This window comes from Penicillium oxalicum, chromosome VIII (assembly GCF_001723175.1).
Source record: "Penicillium oxalicum strain HP7-1 chromosome VIII, whole genome shotgun sequence".
Lineage (NCBI taxonomy): Eukaryota > Fungi > Ascomycota > Eurotiomycetes > Eurotiales > Aspergillaceae > Penicillium > Penicillium oxalicum.
This window is the reverse complement of record NC_064657.1, coordinates 1,650,013-1,669,210: the sequence shown is the minus strand read 5'-3', so window position 1 is coordinate 1,669,210 and position 19,198 is coordinate 1,650,013. Positions and strand designations below refer to the sequence as shown.

Here is a 19,198-nt window from a genome sequence, read left to right as displayed (position 1 = left end):
CGTGGTGAAACCACGGGATGGTGCTGTCTTCCACCCACTCAGCTACACCTCGTTTCCCCCATCTTCAAAACCTTAAGTGGCATGTTCGAAGGTGGGCTTCAACGATCCTAAATTTGGTGTGTATTGAACGACTGCCTTTCGTTCCCACCACAGGCTCATTGTGCAAGGGGGCTAGCTTTGTCTTCCTTTCCGACCAGACTGGCGATTGACGTCGCAATTGGGCCTCCGTACAAATGCTCTCTGGTATGGACGTGATCTCCCGATGAAGAAGTGGGCTTGGACCGCTCCGTCCAACTCCCGGGGATCACCGGGGCCCAACTGACTCTCTTCGTGCAGGTGGGCTGGCAACGTGGCATCGTGGTACGCGCTCAGGCGGGGGAGAGGAGACAGTTCCATCGTCACCACTCAGCTCGTCTTTCTGCCTGAGGGGTCCATTTGCGTCCTTGAGAAGATTTCGAATCTTGCTTGAATCGGTTGACAGCAAATTTAGCACAGATGGGTGAGCTGCATGGGCTGACAAATGAATTCCGAATTGGCCCTGGTTTACACGTCCGGAGAATCTACAGTCACATGTATAGTAGGCTGTTAGGTCCTCTCGACTCGTCGAGGTACGTATGTACGCTGCGGAATGCTGATCTGATCCATCATGCCCATAGTAAGTACTGTTCCCCTGAGATTCACCAGATCCGTCCATGATTAAGCAGGCGCGGCAGGCGCACTAAATCATCGAAGCGAGCGACCATCTCCATGTGCGGTCACTAGTGCTCCATATGGCTCCATCCCTGACCAACCCTCCATTTTTGGGGGTGTCTACGGGGAATACCCAAGGTGAGGTCCAAATGGTGTAGAGTTATGTAGAATGCAGATTCTTCTACGTTGATTTGACGAACCTGACTGAACAAACCATGAGTGGCTGGCTGACTACTGACGAGGTGCTGAGAGTCAGTAGCCGTTTAGCTTGGAGTACTCAGTTACGGGTAGGACCAACATGTATATACTAAGGCTGTCATGAATGCCAGACTTGAATGTCACTCCCAAAGAGCACTGGTGGGTTTCCAGAAATGGCAGAGGCACGAGTTGAGCAACGGTCCATCGCAGGTCGAGCGTGTGATGGCCTTTCTAGTCCCCGACATGAGGGGACCTGGCAGACTCGACCACCCCACGATGCCTAGCCAGACTGAAACAAGAGCCCACCTCTCCTGGCGGGAACCAATCCACGGGAGCATCGTTGCGATCTCTGTCCGATTTGCGCTGTCAGGCAGCGCACCGTGCATGAAAGAGAGAAAAAATGGAGTCGTCGACCAGTTGAAGAGCCATCCGGTTCGCCGCCTCACTTTCCCCCAGTGGCTCTCCGTCGGCCAGAGGAGCCACAGCCGATCCACTCAGCGATCGTCGCACGCAGGAGAGTTTCGAGAAGTCTACGCATCTCGCGCCGTGCACACCCGTCCGTCCCAGTCCCAGAAAGATTTTGGTGCAAAGTGTGGATGGGCAGCCGCCCGAGAGCATGGAGGCTGTGTCTTCCAAGGATAGGCCCCTGGCCCCATCGGTCGCGTCGCGCCACGACACCGCGGCGATGGTAGTCTGGAGCTACCGGCTCGACGCAACGGATGCACCCACGGTGCCTTGGGAAGTGTCAGATAGAGACCGCACGCGTTGAACGTGGCTCAGGGAGTGAAACCGAGGACGCCTTTCATCTTTCGGTAACAAGCCTTCGAGAAGCTCCCTTCTCTCCCTGAAACGCACCCATAAACCAATGCTCTCGTACGCGAGGATGGTGGCCCAATATGATCGGCGGGTCCAGGCCCTGTTCCTCGGACCTACTGAAGAGACACCACACCGCACAAGGAGCGGTGATGGATGATTTGATTTCCAACCCGTATCATCGGTCTCTCTGGAGGGAAAGTGATGTCCCCTGAAAGCATACAGACGACATCATTGAACTGCGAGACACCCGCTCAAAAAAAAACCAGGAACGTTGGACCCTCCCACTGTCGGGCGATCCGCTCCGAGATCGAAGATAAACAATCCACTCGATTCATCTGCGACGAGTTTTCATAGGGATCGAAGAACGTCATTTTCCCCATCAGACAAGTATACAGTGGGTTTGTCGCCGGGCGGGCTATGCTTAGGCACGACCCAACCCAACCGGGCCGGTTTGTGCTCATTCAAGTGTCCATTCCTTGGCTACGCGGCTGCAATAGTCACAACCGCAATGATAGCCATGACCAACTAAGTGATCAACCCGCAATCCACCATTGAGGCCTCTCGTTCTTGCGAGGAGAGTGCGATGTGATCTCTCTGCGACCCAGTCTCAATGATCCTCCTGTCATGGCGGCCAACGGGGTAAGGACCAATCCTAGCGGTGGTCCGATGGAGTAAGCAAAGCTCCTCTGATTGCGTCCAAGTGCAGGTGGTCTCCTGGAGGCTGGTCATGGTGATGGCGGTTGAGCCTCGTTCATTATTCAACCCCTCCTCCTGCCCGAGTCCCGTTGAATAGGCCGTGGATGACCCTTTTCGGCAACCCAACTCCCAGTTTTCCGACCCGCCTCCACTCGTCACTCCTGTCATTGTGGTCATCTGTCCCGTTGCAAATCCATTTGCTCTCTGGATTCGAGTACTGATTCTCTCGATCCCCAAGGGCCCACGCCACCTCTCCAGACCCTTAGTAGTAGCCTTCCTCCTAGTCTCTTCCATCCCCTCAGCCTGTGAGGTACCTCGTCCTCCACCGGATGGTCGCGGTGATCTCCCGAGGCTCGACACGCCAAATCCTCGACACCCAGTCGAATGGTCGGGTTGCCGCTCTTTTCCCTCCTTCCAGTCACCCACGATTTTTGGTCCCCGGACGGACTTTTGTCTTTTCTTCCCCCAGCTACCCAATTGCAACCTGCCTCGATTAGGGCCGTGGATCTCGGATCTCGTTTTTCCTTCTTTTCTGATTCTCTCAGATTGCAACTCGTGTACTTTTTGGGTTTCCCGATCCGCCCGTACGGAGTGGCCCTCGTGTGTCTCGATCCCGCTGCCCAATTTCACCCTTCTCATCCTTCACAACGAGGAACACTTGCTGGTCTCTGCATCGATTTCACCCAACTTGCGCACTTTTCATTCCCACCATCTTGCCCGTAACTTGACTCGAGAGACCGTGTTCGGTGCCCTTTTAATCATTCCTGGTTTCCCCCGGTCCTGTCGAATCTGTCAAACCCAGATCCACTTCAAACGGGACCACTTGATTAGATCTTCACCTTCAAAGTCCCCCGCCCCTCCCCGTAAGTGAGCAGTCTGTCTCCCCCCCCCATCTCTCTCTCGTCATTCTATGGTGTTAGAAGGCGCATGGCCTGTGAAAATTCTGTATCGTCTTGGCCCGGCCATTGTCAATCAGAATGCTAATGGCTCACCGAGTCAGATGAGGTGTAAAGAGTAGTGGGTACCGACACTGTACAACTCGAATCTATCGCGCATCTATTTGCTGATGATTCATGTCCGATACCCCACCGCTGTGTCGATTTTGACATTTTCGCTTCGGCATTCTACTGATCACACAGAGTCAATCTACTGGTAGAGGAGCTTGCTTTGTGTCTGACCAGATCTTTGATTTCCCTCCCTCATTTACGCCCCCCATGATGGCGCTACATGCTATCGACGACGACGAGCAATTGTTTACCCGGGCTATGACCTCGTATAGGGAAGCGTTTTTGGTTCGACATGCCCATCTCCCGGAGACCCAGCGCCATCTTCTTTGGCGACAACAGCTCAACCAGTTCATTCCGTCTTTCGAAGGTGAATCCAGCTCGGCGCCCAGCCTACCGCTTTCTGGCCATGTCTCGGGGAAATCGGGGAAACGATCTCGACAGGACGTGACGCCGCGAACCCTGCCCTCCACCGAAACCGCATCAGCTTCCGCTTGTGGCCGTGATCGCGATCCGGGTTCAGCTGGTTCAGGTTCAGGTTCAGGCTCAGTTGCTGGCTCTAGTTCCGGGTCCGGCTCTGGTTCTGGTTCTAGTTCTGGTTCTGGTTCTGGTCCTCCGAAGGCAAAACGGCGAGCCACCGTACGTGTGACCTTGGTTACTTGCTCCCAACTTCCTTCGTTTTGCAATATCAGCACCACATTCAACACCATCTCTGTTTCCCTGCTTTGACCCTCCTTTGCTGAGTCTTCGTCCCAACACCACCGTCATTGGATTGACATTTGGTAGACCCCGGATCTCCTCGCGGCCTCCGACCTCAACCACGCTACATCCCACCTCCCCTGCCAGGAGATATCGCACGAGGCCCCATTCTGGCCAGCAGAGCAGACACATTATCGACATGCACCGATCATGATTCCGGGATCGATGAAGAACGCATCGACGCCGGGAATGGTTCGCTCCCAGAGTCAGCAAATTCCAACCTCCCACTGGCCTCTGCCAGCCAAAGTGCCTACAAGGAAACGACAGTCCGTGGGCCCAGCACACCCTCTATTCCAGCAGCGCCAACGACCGGAGTATCAGCACTCAGTAGAGTTGGGTGGTCGATTTGCTACCGTCCATGACAGGGTCAATGAGTATTCCCCGTCCGAATTTACGAGTCGATTCGAGGATCCTGTGAACTCGACCAACACGACTCCCTTTTACCAGCCCGCAATCAACGTACCCACTTCAAGTAAAGTGTCCGCGTTGACCAGCGGTCTTGCAAATCTTGGGTCAGATCAGTCAATATCTGTTTCAACTGCGTACAGCGGGCAACCCTCTACGATCTCCGAATTTCCACCAGCTGGCGCGGTTGAAATGACCCGCAGTGGAACGACAGACACCATCATCGGCGGGTTCAATGATTTTGGTTTGGATCGCGTAGTACCACCCGTTGATATAGATTCATCATTCTCAGTTCCGCCGGGGTGGATGACGACCTCAACCTCGGTCCCCTTTGGCCATGAATCATTCTCGTCCGCGCTGTACTCGGATCTCGATGCAAACGCCTCATATCTGTTCTCGCGTCCGTCGTCATACTCTTCGTCCGCGCCCTTGACGGCCCCCTTTCAGCCTCAGCAGATCTCAGTCGCGGCACCAACACCCCCCACATCAATGGGGGCGCATTCTCCTGTCGAAGCGGTCGACATGAAACCTACCAACTCCACAGGGAGCAATCCCTCTCCTACCACAGCTGCTCCGTCGCGCGCTGTGCGACGGACGCAAGAGCAAATTGTTCATGGCGCCCGACCCATCGCGCCAAAACGTGAATCCAAAGAGAATGTCCAGGTTCAGCCAAGCCCTAGTGATCCAACTCGCATGATTCGCATCTCTTCCGCCGACGGAACCACCAAGGAGGTGGCTGCGATTCCGAAAGCGTCGGTTCACCGTCCGCCCCGACCCAAAACACATTGCCATCTATGCAACGATCAACCCGAGGGATTTCATGGGGAACATGAGTTACGCCGTCATATTGATCGGGTTCACGCACAGGTCCGCAAGGTCTGGGTTTGTGTGGATATCTCCCCGGACAAGAGTTTTCTAGCAAATTGTAAAGCGTGCCGAAATGGCAAGCGATACGGCGCTAATTACAACGCGGCGGCGCATCTCCGCCGAACCCACTTCAACCCCTGTCAGCGTGGTCGTGGTGGCCGCGGGAAGGATAGTGAGAAGCGCGGGGGCAAAGGCGGTGGAAATCACCCACCCATGGAGGTTTTGAAGCTCTGGATGCGTGAGACGATCGAACGGACCGATGAGCGATCCACCGATGCGCTTGAGGAGAATGACCCAGACGATGGTGCCGGGTCCTTACCGGCCGATTGTGAGAGTAGCACTCTGGCTCTCGAACACGAAGCTGCCACCGCGCCGATGACGAGAAGTGTGGGCATGAACCCTCGTGCAAGCATGTCAGGTCCTTATGGGATGAATCAGTCCCTCGCACAAACCCATGCTCTTGGCCAAAGTCACTCTTACGATGGCTTCGTTGAAAACCCCGCGGCTCTCGACCTCGACAGTACACTGCAGGCTCCTTTTTACATGGACAGCCAGCAGTTGCCTTCGGAGCTGGAGACATATGTCATGTGAGTGACCGTACCGCGACGGTGCACTCGACAGTCAGCCCCCAGCCCCTTTTCCTCGTTACCGACAGTGTCGAATTTCACCCAGAGCTTTGAATTGGTTTTTTTTGTCCTTCCTTTTCTTCTGATTCCTCGACTTTTGATGAGTGCTATTTGGCATCTTTCCATTCTCTCTTTTTTTTTATCTTCTTCTACCTTTTTTCCATCTTTTTTCCTCTTTCCTCTCTTTGGCTGCACATAATTCTCAACAGGGTGTGGGTTTCCGAGGTCCTAATGGATACAGCTACGGCACATGAAGCCTGATCTTCATTCCTGATGCCTCAAGTTGGGGGGCCGGATTTTCCGTTCCGTTTGATCCCATTTTCATCTCTCTCACATTCTTCTCTTATGGCTATTCTTCCTGTTCGTGGTGAGTTGATGTTGACGCTGAGTCTTGGATTGTCTTTGCCGCCAGTCTTGGTCTGGATCTGGACCCAGGGGCGTAAGTGTGTCTAATTGTGGTTACTGCGGAAGCTTATTTTCCAGGCAAGCGGAAAAGTATCCACAGCCACGCTGCAGGGTACCACGGGCACAAGACAGGCCCGGTCGTGCATCATTTGAGCGCGCAGAAAGACGGCAGCGAGTGCTGGTAAAGCGGTTGATAGTAGTATTAGGGGAGCGAGTGGATGGAGCACCCCGGGAGAGCTTGGACAGCAGGTCAAAGTGATGTGTATAAGCGCCATAGGCCTCGTCGTGGCTATGGACGAAGATTTTCCCTGCTTTACTGAATGACTGATGACGATCACGATGATTTACTTTTGCATTTTGAGGTCGTAGTATACCGGAGATTATTCTTGAACTCTCAGCCACGGTAATTTGAAGGTCGGATTTGGAAACTCTGCTCCCCTTGTGAGATTAGGGGGTGAGTCTTTTGATTTTTCCTCCTCCCTAATTTATGGGTCCCGAAATTGGAATCAACCTTACCCGCTCTCTTGGCAAATCCTCAGGTGCATTGAGATCCGCTCCTGTGCTACAGTCCCACAGGACGCTTCAGCGACTCAACCCCATACATGTAGTAACGAAGACATGGAAAGAAGGGAGGCCCATTTGTGCACTGGTACATACAACAGTAGGGCCCCTCGCCGTCGGGCAACGGGGCTGCCAAGAAACAAAAAAACAACCAAAAAAATCAAAGTAAGGATGGCCTCACGGCGTATTTCAGAGAAAAAAATTACACAAGGCAGCAGCGATACCAAATTTCATACGATACCAGGATCCACGGACTGTGGCGTCGAAGCTTGTCCAATAACGAATTGGGCGCAACGAGATGTGGCTGATTCCGTAGGGCTGTCGAGACACTAGCCACCTGGCAGCCGGAGGACCAATGAGTCTCTTTCTCTCCGAGTCCCTAGTGGGTTCGTGATCCCGTAGCCTCTTTCCATCAGTTCTCCTTGGGTGCAATGGATGATGAGATTGATGCAGCTCATAGCCACAAGTGAAGATGGAGGTGTAAGGTTCTTGTGGTTTTGCAGTCGATCGACCCAGGCGGCCACATTGGGGAGGGTGGATCTCAAGTTGATATCTTGTTGAGTCGGCTAGTTGGATTTGTGAAGTAATCGCGTAGTGTAAGTTGGTCTGCTGAGGTGTCACTGGAATGGAGGTCATTCAAATTCTGTCTGTGAATGGTATGGATACTGCATATTTTTATCTACAAGGCCCTGAAGATGAAAGGAGATTGAGTACTGGAGAACCGATAGTGTGTAATGCTGTAAGTGTGGCTGAGGGAATTTTGGATGGCAAGTAAGAGTGGTACTTACTCGGATATTGCGGATCTCCAGCCCCAGGCAGCCCTGTATTGTGAGACATGCCCGACCGTACGATCAATACACACGATGATTCGAGACAAGGGTCCATTTCTCCATGGTATACAAAATGTACGCATTTAACGCAATTATAGAATCCATACGTCGATTCGATGTTCTGCGGCATCACCCTTGGATCTCAAGAATACCTGGCTTCACACACCGAGTGGAAGCAGAAGGCGTCCGACAACATGGACATCTCCACTCGGGGGCATTTGCCCCCGACATGACGATACGGAGTAAGCCACCCGCAAGGCAAGAGAATGTTGATTTTTTGTCGCTCGAGTTTTGCAAAGAAAACCCAAAGGATTCACTGGTTCTCCAGGCAAATTTCGATCTGTACATGGGCCGTCGATTCAGTAGACCACCCGACCTAATCACCTGTAATGGGGACATGGACAAACAGGGACCCCTTTTTCTGACAGTCGCGATGAAAGTGGATACCAGCACATCACCTAAGCGCCCCCAAGTGCCAGCACTTCATGTGGAATCTTCACCAAGCTTGGAGATTCGACACTGGATGCGATGCAGTCGGTTTCGAACTCCGACAGTACAGAATCATGGGTGGCCATTTCTTGTGGATCCGCAAGTCGCCCATCTTCGCCAATCATAATCTTTCTGTCTCAGCCCTGTAGCTCCTGACGCCCTGGCTCTAGGCTCCCGGACAATGATGAAATGAATCGAAAACCCACAGTAACAAGCGGGAACTATGCGACGTACTCTTTTGCGGGACGATGAGGCTCCTTCAGGAGCAAAGGTCTCAAGACAGCAATTAGACTATTCCTTATAGAACTCACATGGATGCACCCAGAAATCAGGTGCCCTGTATTCAATGGTCCATTCAACCGTGTGTAATCTTGGTTAGGTAACCAAGAGCGTTCCGCCCCACCCGCATGTGGAATTGTGGAGATCAGGCTGGAGAGCTCAGTGGTGACTCCCCGAGTCTCCAATACATTACCATACCAGATCACGGGAGACCACCGGCGAACCGTCAGTGAACCAAACTGCCCAAACTGCCCCCTCCCAGCTGTTGTCACTGGATCCTCTTCTTGTCGCAGTTCATCCTGACCTTCCTGATCTTTCTCCCTTCTTCCTCAAATAACCCCCTGTCTTCCATCAAATCTGCCACCTTTCATCTCTCTGAAATCCAACCCTCTCGATCTCACCGTGATTCAGCTTTATTGCTCCTGACAACTCCACCCCCCCCAGATTCGGTAGGTCTGATTCCATTCGTCCTGCGCTTCCTGACTTGGACCCTCCGACGAGGCGTGCGACAACCATCCGGATGATCGCTGTGTCGCAATCTATTCCAGCGTCTCCCTCGGCGCATCCGTCCCATCTCACTTGCCTATGACTTCTCTCATGAGACTTGAACCGTCCATGGCCGATTTACTGACGTTTGCTCCACCCTCTCTCTCAGATCACCAACACCCGCAATGTCTTACCAGCAGACTCAGTACCCTCCCAATGCGTAAGTCGACAATTCTGTCGTTCCTTCACGTGAACGATCCCATTTTCCCAGTGGCGCAGTCGCCGAGAGATGGAATCTCTGCTCTTGTAATTTGTCGAGCCGGCGACGTCGTTCCGTCCTGCGCATACAGTTATCCGGGCCTGACGCACTTGTCTTTTTGCTTTCTCGGTCGCGGTCTAACGGTCATTGTCTACAGTTATCAGCAGCCCGGTTATGGTCCCCCTCCTGGAGAGTACTACCCTCCGCAGGGATACCCGCCCCAGGGGTATGGCCAGCAAGCCCCACCGGTAAGATATCCACGTCTGGTGATCCACGAAGTGGTCGGTAGCTAAATCAAAAACGCCAGATGCAATATCCTCCACAACCTCAGCCCGCTCCTCAGCAAAAGAGCTCGGACCGTGGGTGTCTCGGTGCATGGTAAGTCTGGGCCTCCCCCAACGGCAAGGAAGAGAGCCTCCGCTGATGACTATTCTTTCGCCAGCTTGGCCACTCTGTGCTGTTGTTTCGTCTGTGAAGAGGGATGCGAATGCTGCGCCGACTGCATTGAGTGCTGTGAGATGTGCTAAATTCTTTAGCCAATGACTTGGACGATACCTTCTGCTTTCTCTTCGTGGCGTTTGAAATTTGAACATTTGCTCGACCAGGTCCGAAGGTTGAGGTACCTGCACAGGTTCGGGGATTGACAATATTTTAATCATTCAGTCGCCCGAGTCACATCAAACCCTAGCAATGCGATTTTTTTACCCTGTGGTCTTTCTTGATACCTGTCTGCGTCTGGTCTTTTACGGCACTTGGTTTCCACAAGGTTCAGCTATTTTGAGTTGAATATATGATACTTGATTTCCACGAGGGTCCGGCTTCATCCAACATCTCGCAGAGCCGTCCGTCATGATTCACCCTGTTCGGCGTTGATCCAGTCCCGTCTGACGACCTAGCTAGCCTTTACATATTCGGAGTAGCCCGTCATCCCTCACGTAGATGATGGGTGCTCCAGTGAAGCAAGAAGCATCATCCTGCAGCTCTTCAACAATCAGGGAGAGGCGGAGCGAGAGAATGATTCGTCGGTTCAGGGATCATTTCTACTCGGGTCACTTCTTGCGCCATTCAACTTGAATGCCAGTGCCGATGGTGACGGGAGAAGAGCGAGATCCGTGGAGTCGAGTCAAATGTTCCTTTGTTTTTTTTTCCCCTACAGATTTTTTATGGCCCGGACTATGGTGAGATCATGCAAAGTATGGTCCGACCCTCCGATTTGCGCTTGCTCAGAACCAGCTCGCACCGTCACATCGCACAAGCAGAACAACTAGGTGGTTGAGTAGGACTGGTGTTTTTTTTCCCATTCTTTCTTCCTTCCCTACTTTCTTTCTTTTTTCCCCCGGAGAGATTGGCGAGGGCGACTTCCGGTAAGGCTGTACCTAGTTGCATACCGTTCCAATCTCTTCACAATGACTTGGATCGTCACAATATATGTTTGAACTTGAGCGAGGCTACTCTTGTCTGCTCTAACAGCAATGGCTCAACTTCCTCAGTCTTTGAATATCCCGCTGAAGTGTACACGTTGATGAAAAAGGTCCAGTATTGAGCTAGCTGGGCTAGAAGAAATGAGTGGCCGACAAAATCCGTAATACACTCGCTTCCGTCGACCCTGTCCTCAACGTGTCGGCCCTGTCCTCAATGTGAGTACCTATGCAGAGTCAGTGTCGCCAGGAATTGACCCAGCCGGTTGCCACCGAATCCGGGAAACGTGCTCGGCACGGACCGGCAATCCACTACATTCATTGTTACGAAGATTCTTCCATGAGTTTGCCGGAGAGACTGAAGACTAAGCAAGTAAGAGACAAAAGCAAGGTCAATCATGATTCCTTCGGAAACCTGTTCGAGACGCCATCAGGAACGTGAGTGTAGGTACCACACACATGTGCCAATAACGTGTCAAATCTCAATGACTCGAGACCGCCACTCGTACCTGCCTCGTGACGCATCTTTAATGAGGGGGCAATTGTTCAGCCGTCCCCCCAAAAATTGGGCAAATCTCTCAACTACACTTCTCGACAACCAGCACTCTGCCTCTTCAAGTGTGCAGGTGGCTGCCATGTACCCTCTTTGCCAAGAAAGTCGCCGAACAGACTACAACACACCAACGCCAGCACCGTCCGCGGCGGGGGAAGTGAGTTGTGGAGAAATTGTATCGCAGCCTTTTTATCCGTCAATCAGCCACCGGATGAGGTCACTGCGGGTAAAAGCCTACCGAGAGAAGCGTTGGACTGTGCGCTTGGGGTTTTCATAGATGATTCTCACGGGTTATATCGCTTCAACCTCTGCTCGGTCAGAGCATCGGCAATTGAACACCGAGATAACTCGACGCCATCGCGGGTGCATACTCATGCGGCAAAACCTCGGTTGCGTTGCTGTTGCTCCTTGCAACCTTACTCGCTTCGTTTTAACTACTGACAGCTTCGCTTGGCTCGATTACTGTTTGCTGTCATGCAAGGCCCACGTCCGAGCAAGGAATCGCAGCCTAGCGTCCTGCGCGCCTTGGACTTCCCATGTCATCATCGATGCACATCGTTGTCCACATCAAAGCCACTCTGTTTTCCCCCCACCCTCTGCTCGCAATGCTCCCTCATGGAGATTTGCCTAATACAGAGATGGGGGAATCGGCAAATGGCCGAGTTCTCCAAACTTCCAAGCTAAAGTAGCAATGATCGACTTGGGCAACAAGCTCCACGATCGACCATGTGCAGACAAGATGAGGGGGTGGGATGGTAAATAAAGGGGGGGGGGATGGATTCGTCCGCGGTTAATCTTTGATGCCCGGGCTATGCATGGAATGAATTGGGATCAGCGGTATAAAAGGTCCTCAAGACTTCCGATCGCCATTGCGTTATCCCATTTGAATCTGCCAGGGTCTCTGCTCGAGTGTCAACCGTCCAGACTGCTGAGATACTCGTCGGTCAGCTGCAAGTCCCATTTCAGAAGACGGGGCAAGGCACGATGTTGGTCCAGTCTCTTCTTCTACCAGTACTGGCCTCCTGCGTCACTGCAGTGAGGGTCTCGGTTGCCCAATCTGGTGGCAATGTCACCACTAATCTGCAGTACGGTGCTATGGAAGAGGTGATTCACTCAGTGACCTCAACCTTCGGGCTCGTGAAGAAGATACTAATGTCAAGCACGTCGTAGGAAATCAACCACTGCGGTGAAGGTGGTCTCTATGCCGAATTGATCCGCAACCGAGCTTTCCAGGGCAGCTCGATGTTCCCTTCCACGGTGGACGCGTGGTCGGCAGTTGGCGGTGCCGGCCTATTGCTTCAAAACCTGTCCAACCCGTTATCCTCCGCCTTGCCGACATCAGTTCGTGTCCAGGGAAAGGGCACTGTAGGACTGGCGAACTCGGGGTTCTGGGGGATTGATGTACGGCCTCAAAAGTACTCTGGATCATTCTACGTCAAGGGCTCTTACACGGGCAACTTCACCGCGTCTCTTCAGTCGGCCAATGGAGATGTCTTCGCTTCCACTCAGATTGTTTCGGACAGTCGCGCGGAGGACTGGATGCAGCACACTTTCACCTTACACCCGGACAGAAAAGCTGACAATACAAGCAACCACTTTGTACTGACGTTTGATGCCTCTGTAAGCTTCAACCTTCATACGTCCCTCCTAAAGCCGACTATTGACCCTGATATTGTACTAGCAAGCGGAAGGCGGTGCGCTTGACTTCAATCTGATCAGCTTGTTTCCACCGACCTGGAATGACCGCCCTAATGGTATGCGACGGGATTTGATGAAGGCCCTGCAAGAACTTGGACCGGTCAGTTGCTCACGTTGTAATGGCAAGTGGCTGGCGCGAGACTAACCTGCACAGAAATTCCTTCGCTTCCCGGGTGGAAATAACCTCGAGGGTCAAACCATTGCCGATCGGTGGAAGTGGAATGAGACCATTGGGCCACTGAAGGACCGCCCAGGTCGTGCCACTACCTGGGGATATGAAGAGACCAGCGGCATGGGTCTTGTGGAGTACATGGAATGGTGTGATGACCTGAACATGGAGCCAAGTAAGTGCCTACACTTAGTCATGTCCAAATCATCACTTCTTAAAAGAAGGAGCAAAGCCAACATTGAATCTAGTCCTTGCCGTGTGGGGTGGCTTTGCGCTGAACGGCGAGGCTGTCCCCGAGGCCGAAATTGGATTCTACGTGCAGGATGCCTTGGATGAGCTCGAGTTCCTGACAGGCTCGACTGACACCAAGTACGGTGCTCTTCGCGCCAAATATGGCCACCCTGAGCCGTGGAAGATTCGTTTTGTAGAGGTGGGAAATGAGGACAATCTAAACGGCGGCTTGGACACATACCTGTCCTACCGATTTTCCGCTTTTTATGATGCTATTACCGCCAAGTATCCCGAAATCCAGGTGGTTGCCTCCACGATCAATATGACTCTCCCTGGAACCGCGGGTGGTGATTACCACACATACGACATTCCGGACAATTTTGTTTCAAACTTTGGCAAGTTTGACAATTACACCCGCGAGCACCCAATCTTGCTAGGTAAGGAATCAAGAATCAAACAGAATCATCCCCTGGGTGACTGTCCTCCATTTGGGTCGAATACTGATGGATATGGACGACGGATACAGGCGAGATTGCGGTGACCGAGTTCAACAACGAGGAGAAGGGCATTAATTGGACCGACAAACATTTCACACTTTATCCCTTCTGGTTGGGCTCCGTCGCCGAGGCTGTCTTCCTCTTGGGTGCTGAGCGTAATGCTGATCTGATCATTGGCACTACCTATGTGAGCTTGATCTGAATACTGGCGCTTCTATGACCGATCAACACATGATACTAATTTATAACGTCAACCAGGCCCCATTCCTGATGAACCTCGACAGCTATGAATGGTCGCCCACCATGATTGGCTTCAACTCCGATCCCGACAAAACGTCCAAGTCCACCAGCTGGCACGTTTACAAGGTGTGTGCACCCACGCGGCATGATCACCCTAGGGGTCTTCTTAGGCCCAGGTGGACTTATTTGACTGACCTGCTCTCGTTGTCGTAGCTCTTCAACGACCACCACATGACTCACACCTTGCCCGCCACGTCCGACAGTGACTTTGGACCTCTTTACTACGCCACCGGCATGAACAACCAGACGAACGCGCACATCTTCAAGGCTGCCGTCTACAATAGCACCGAGGCCGTCCCGGTCTCACTTTCATTCGAGGGTATCGGGCGAGGCGCGATGGCTGAACTGACCATTCTCACTGCGCCCAACGAAGTCGCCATGAACGGGGTCGACGGCGCCAATATTGTCAAGACCAAGACGACCAAGATCAAAGCCGGGAAGCAAGGTATCTTTAGTTTCAAGCTGCCCAGCCTTAGTGTGGCCGTGCTGGAGACCCGGTGAACGGTGTCAGAGGAGTCATTGGTAGGGCAAGTGTGAGGGTCTTTCATTTGCCACGGGCTTTGTAGATCCCCATAACGACTGTCGCGGATCGTGTCTGGTCTCAATGAACCTGAACTATATAGATTCCAACCGGCCACTGAAAGAAAAAGGAGGGCTCTAAATAAAAATTACAGTTAATGTTTTTTGTGACTCGATTCCCTCTCGTCTGGGCCTTCTCTTTTCATATCATTATTCGTAATTTATTATTCCTTATTGGCATCACATAAAATTAAAGCCAGAGAGGTCAAGTCGGATGACCAATCTGTGATCGTCGAAGTCAACGCTGATAAAATCGTAAATTTAGCCCGAGACTAGTGGGTCCAGCAGAGAGGCGGGCATCTACAGAGATGATGGGTACAACAAATTTGAACCAATTCCTGGGAACATAGGCCAGAAAAAAAAACGCTTCATCTTCAGGTGTCACCCATCGCTCATCACGCCCCACGAAGACGTTTCGAGTCAACGATCTCTAATGGCCTCAGTTGTCGTTTGCTGGCTCCCGGCCGTCGTAAATTCGGTCGGCGTTTCAGTGTGGAACGATGAAAGTCAATAAGTAAAGCTCGTCCAAGTTCTTCGTTCCACAAAACATTGTCTCGCCGAAAGTCTCCGTGGATGATGCCCAGAGCTCTGACTTGTGAGATTTGTAAATCTCCTGGAGAAGCTCAGGTGTTAGATCAATCGATACCGTACTACCCCCCCCCCCCCACCAGCCCATCACGAGCATATGGCGAATCCCTCCCGCCCTATGAAGGAAATAGATTTTCGCCAAGTCGATCGTACCCAAGAAAATGGGCACAGCAGACCCTTGCGCCTTCTGTAGAATCCGGTAGACTTCCGCTTCGCGGGAGACCTCTTTCCATAGCCCCTATGTGGTTCCTTTTCCGATCACAGTGTAGCCGTATGCGACGCAAGTAAGATTGAACGGCGCACCGGACGCTCCACACTGTCCAAGGGGGGTGCATCGGTTAATATCTTCGTCTAATTGCGACTTAAGTGACTGCACCAAATCGTCAGAAGTAATCGGATGCTATAGATCGTCCCTGTTTCGACGATAGTATATCACATTTGGACAAAGGTAATCTAGAGGTCCGCTAGACCGTAAGCCGAGTAAACATCGCTAGGTGCAAAATTTTCTATCGCGGTAGCGGGACTGGCTATTGTGGTCTCGATTATTGAATGCGTCCCTTTGTCGAGCTATACCTTGGGTAGATGGAGAAGACGGCACTTCACTAAAGGTTCGTTTGCGGCGCGGGGCTGAATCCGAATCGGGTCCGGGTGATTGTGACGAGTGTGAGCGATGCCTGATATCAGAAGGTGTATAGCTAGCTCGAGATCGAGTAGTTATTTGAATAGCTATAGACTCGGCAGCATTTGGCGGTGATAACGATGGTTCATAAGCCGAGCCAGAATCTGGGCTTGGAAATTCTAGGGCGGTACTATCGGAGCTGAGAGGAAGTTTCCGTAACTCGTCCTGGGGAAGATGAGAGCGAGTGTGATCAAAACTGGTCGTCTATGTAGGAACACTCGCTCGTACGGAATTCCTCCACTCCTGACTTCGAATAGACGATTGGAATGCTATTAGGCATAGATATTGTGTTCGTGCAACAGAAGTCTTTGCAAAGGTGGCTTCCGAATCTACATTCACTATTTGGATCATATAGGAAGTAGTAGAGTGTCTCGGGATTGTTACGCGCGACACGGAGGAGAAATCGAGCGATCCCGTTGGTCACGTAGGAATACTCGATTCCTTCCTGGATCATTATATGATATTCCTGAACAAGAGCGGAGCAGACAAGTCGCTCTGCATTGTACCTTAGCTTCGCTTCCTCGTCTGTCGGGATCTTTTTTGACCTGACTGTATACTTCCATAAGTCCATTGGTCGAAGCCCGATATGCAGAGTAGCGACAGAGAGCTTATGAGGCGGTTTGTACTCGATAGAGGTGAGGACATGAGTAGTGTTGTCGCCGACACGGTGAATACAGAATTGGTCAGGTCTGGGGCGATGTACACTTGACGATTGATTCGTATAGGCATCAATTATTTCGTCCTCTAATAGATTTTTGTGGTTGTTGTACTGGATACCCTCGCCGAGATTGAACTCGTCGCGAGCAGCTGGTATTTTGCATAGCTCGGTGATGATATTGTAGATCTGTTCTTCAACGGCAAATCGCTCGTAGGACTCAATTTTTTGCTCGCTGCTTATGGGGTGTCGAGACAGTCGTCGGGCCCATCCTTTTAGCTCGAGCAACGATGAGAACAAATGAGGCGCCCCTCCTGGTGCCAATTGAAAAATAGCGACAGACGGACCTGTAGAGCTCTAACTGTTGTGCTGGGCAGTCTGTCCAATGTTCCAACCGTGTCGGGCAATATTTTCCAGTCGGAGGGGGGATTGTTCCTTGAGTCGACCGGGATGGTGTCTGGACCCTGAGCGGTCGCGAGAGTAGATCATAGCAATGGCGCAAAGTTCCACGAAAGTGGTCGGTCAGCTGAGCTCTTGAAGCTGCTCAAGTCTCTCCCTCTCCTGTCTGATTTCACATTCGGCCTGCTTCCTCCCCTCTTCTTCCTCTTTGCGCCTCTGCTCTGTCTGCAGAAACAGAGCCTTGTATCTGGGGATTTCTTCTCGGCCACCGTTTTGCTCGGAGGGAGAAATCGCTCGAGACAACGTGAATGTCTCGATTGGTGGATACCTTCTCCAAAATGCTGGTGTCAGCTGATCGCTGTTTCCAGTGGATTCAATCCACTGGTTTGAAGTCTTCTTCCACGACCGGCGCAAGGTTCCCGCTGGTTAGTTACGTTTAGCATCCCTGAGTTTGAGATGAGATCCCCTTCCTCGATGAAAGACACCACAGGATCCACCAAAAGTGAACTTCTTCAGGTTTCAATAGGACTACACTGGGAGCAAATCACGATCGGCCGCCTCGCACTGCGTCGTGAGATTCGTGTCCGTCTTGAGTTGGGATCGCTTGAGGCCTCGGGATGTGCAGCGCTTCAAGGGCCAAACCGTGTTTGAGGCGTTGCCCTGCCGCTTCCTGAAGCCTTTCTTGTCCTTCAAGGTGGCATCGTATTGTAATTTGGCAATTAGTTTGCCGCCCCTTGATGGAAGAAGTGTCGCTTAGATAGTTGAATCGTGCAGATAAACGGGTAGCAGGCCCGCTGGCTAGTGAGGAGAAGGACTGTTGTGAGGAATCCAGCTTGCTCCTTCATGTTGGCCTCGGAGTTCATTGCTGCCTCAGGTGTACACACGAACATGAACTCTCTTGGGCGACGGCTGGATTCGGTCGCCGTTACCCATTGACAAGCCGACACGCCTCGTCAGTTAAATGGGAAAAGTGTGCGCATCTTCCAAGTTCTCGACAGGTACAATCACCACAGCGAGATCGCTGTCTCAATTGTATGACAAGCAAGGCCCACATTTCCTAGTCCTACAGTAGCTGCTTACTCTAAATAGAATGAGTCTTCTTTCACCTGTCCGAACCAAACCCACTCGGCGTGGGTACGCCACCCGGCGGCCTGTCCGTCCTCGCCGCGCCGACCAAGAGACAAATGACAAGCCAGCCCAGAAAAGCTCCCCCCGCACTTGACCTCCAACGGCCTCGAACTCTCTCGGATATCCCAAAATGGCTAATGCTCTTTCGGGTACGGGCGCGGTGGGGACTCGCTTGGACCCGCTCACGAAATACGCCAAATACGCATCCAATCAATCCCCCCCGCCCGATGTGATATCGCCCGACATCTGATCTCCCGACTGGGACATCCAACGTGGGCACCGACCTGACCAGGCATGAGGCCAGACGCAGCCGGACATATCCTCATGGAGCATCATAGCCGATGTTAACCATCGAGTCTCGGGGATCCGCATCAAGGACCCCTATCCAGTCAGATCTCAGGGAGTATGATGCCCATTGTCGGCAAATTTACCAGATTCGAGGCGAGCAGAGGCCAATGAGAGTAAGTGATGGGGCCTCTTGTCACAGGGCATGTTTTTGCCTCTAATCTTGCTCCGGCCGGCACTTGAACACAGTGCCCGTTCTTTTAGATACATCCCCGAGCATTCAAGGTTGAATCGTAGTAATTGAACTTGAATAGGGCGTCCGGTATACGAGTCATACCTTTGCGGATCTTGAGATGGGGGCTATCCTGGTCCTGATGTACCCAAGCTTCAAGCTCATTTGCTGGTGAAGGCAGCGAGGCTCATGAACTCTCACCTGCAGAACTGTCCTTGGAGCTAATCAACCTCTCCAAATAGGGTTGTGCACCAGGAGCCTCGCTTCATACGCCCGTCCACGCCGGGCAGTGGTCGGTTTCTTTGCGACCAAATCAGAAGTCGAGCTGGGAGCTTCCTGGGCCTTCGAGAAGTTTGTTCCGTTCCTGGCGTGTTGCTCCTTTTCGGAAGGCTCATCATCCGGTGACCGAACAGGCAT

At 52.3% G+C, this 19,198-nt stretch overlaps 8 protein-coding genes across 8 annotated transcripts; 4 read left to right on the top strand and 4 right to left on the bottom strand.

The window, feature by feature from the left end:
• Positions 1-1,008: 1,008 nt before the first annotated feature.
• On the top strand, positions 1,009-1,530 carry POX_h09872 (uncharacterized protein; the record flags this gene model as incomplete). The annotated part of the gene is made up of 1 exon (XM_050118617.1): positions 1,009-1,530. The coding sequence occupies one exon, from the start codon at positions 1,009-1,011 to the stop codon at positions 1,528-1,530; it is 522 nt and encodes a 173-aa protein (XP_049965404.1).
• Positions 1,531-2,229: 699 nt separating this feature from the next.
• On the bottom strand, positions 2,230-3,039 carry POX_h09871 (uncharacterized protein; the record flags this gene model as incomplete). The annotated part of the gene is made up of 1 exon (XM_050118616.1): positions 2,230-3,039. One exon carries the CDS (start codon positions 3,037-3,039, stop codon positions 2,230-2,232), a length of 810 nt encoding a protein of 269 aa, XP_049965403.1.
• Positions 3,040-3,614: 575 nt separating this feature from the next.
• On the top strand, positions 3,615-6,026 carry POX_h09870 (uncharacterized protein; the record flags this gene model as incomplete). The annotated part of the gene is made up of 2 exons (XM_050118615.1): positions 3,615-4,043; positions 4,191-6,026. The coding sequence occupies 2 exons, from the start codon at positions 3,615-3,617 to the stop codon at positions 6,024-6,026; spliced, it is 2,265 nt and encodes a 754-aa protein (XP_049965402.1).
• Positions 6,027-6,510: 484 nt separating this feature from the next.
• On the bottom strand, positions 6,511-6,741 carry POX_h09869 (uncharacterized protein; the record flags this gene model as incomplete). The annotated part of the gene is made up of 1 exon (XM_050118614.1): positions 6,511-6,741. One exon carries the CDS (start codon positions 6,739-6,741, stop codon positions 6,511-6,513), a length of 231 nt encoding a protein of 76 aa, XP_049965401.1.
• Positions 6,742-9,296: 2,555 nt separating this feature from the next.
• Positions 9,297-9,897, top strand: POX_h09868 (uncharacterized protein; the record flags this gene model as incomplete). Its single annotated transcript, XM_050118613.1, has 4 exons — positions 9,297-9,331; positions 9,528-9,618; positions 9,678-9,748; positions 9,813-9,897. 4 exons carry the CDS (start codon positions 9,297-9,299, stop codon positions 9,895-9,897), a joined length of 282 nt encoding a protein of 93 aa, XP_049965400.1.
• A 2,428-nt stretch (positions 9,898-12,325) lies between these two features.
• POX_h09867 (Alpha-L-arabinofuranosidase A) lies at positions 12,326-14,737 on the top strand (the record flags this gene model as incomplete). Its single annotated transcript, XM_050118612.1, has 8 exons — positions 12,326-12,445; positions 12,512-12,961; positions 13,023-13,139; positions 13,194-13,383; positions 13,457-13,876; positions 13,966-14,123; positions 14,195-14,302; positions 14,390-14,737. 8 exons carry the CDS (start codon positions 12,326-12,328, stop codon positions 14,735-14,737), a joined length of 1,911 nt encoding a protein of 636 aa, XP_049965399.1.
• Positions 14,738-16,286: 1,549 nt separating this feature from the next.
• Positions 16,287-17,226, bottom strand: POX_h09866 (uncharacterized protein; the record flags this gene model as incomplete). The annotated part of the gene is made up of 3 exons (XM_050118611.1): positions 16,287-16,351; positions 16,422-17,084; positions 17,133-17,226. The coding sequence occupies 3 exons, from the start codon at positions 17,224-17,226 to the stop codon at positions 16,287-16,289; spliced, it is 822 nt and encodes a 273-aa protein (XP_049965398.1).
• A 33-nt stretch (positions 17,227-17,259) lies between these two features.
• POX_h09865 (uncharacterized protein) lies at positions 17,260-19,198 on the bottom strand (the record flags this gene model as incomplete). Its single annotated transcript, XM_050118610.1, has 3 exons — positions 17,260-17,558; positions 18,887-18,949; positions 19,012-19,198. 3 exons carry the CDS (start codon positions 19,196-19,198, stop codon positions 17,260-17,262), a joined length of 549 nt encoding a protein of 182 aa, XP_049965397.1.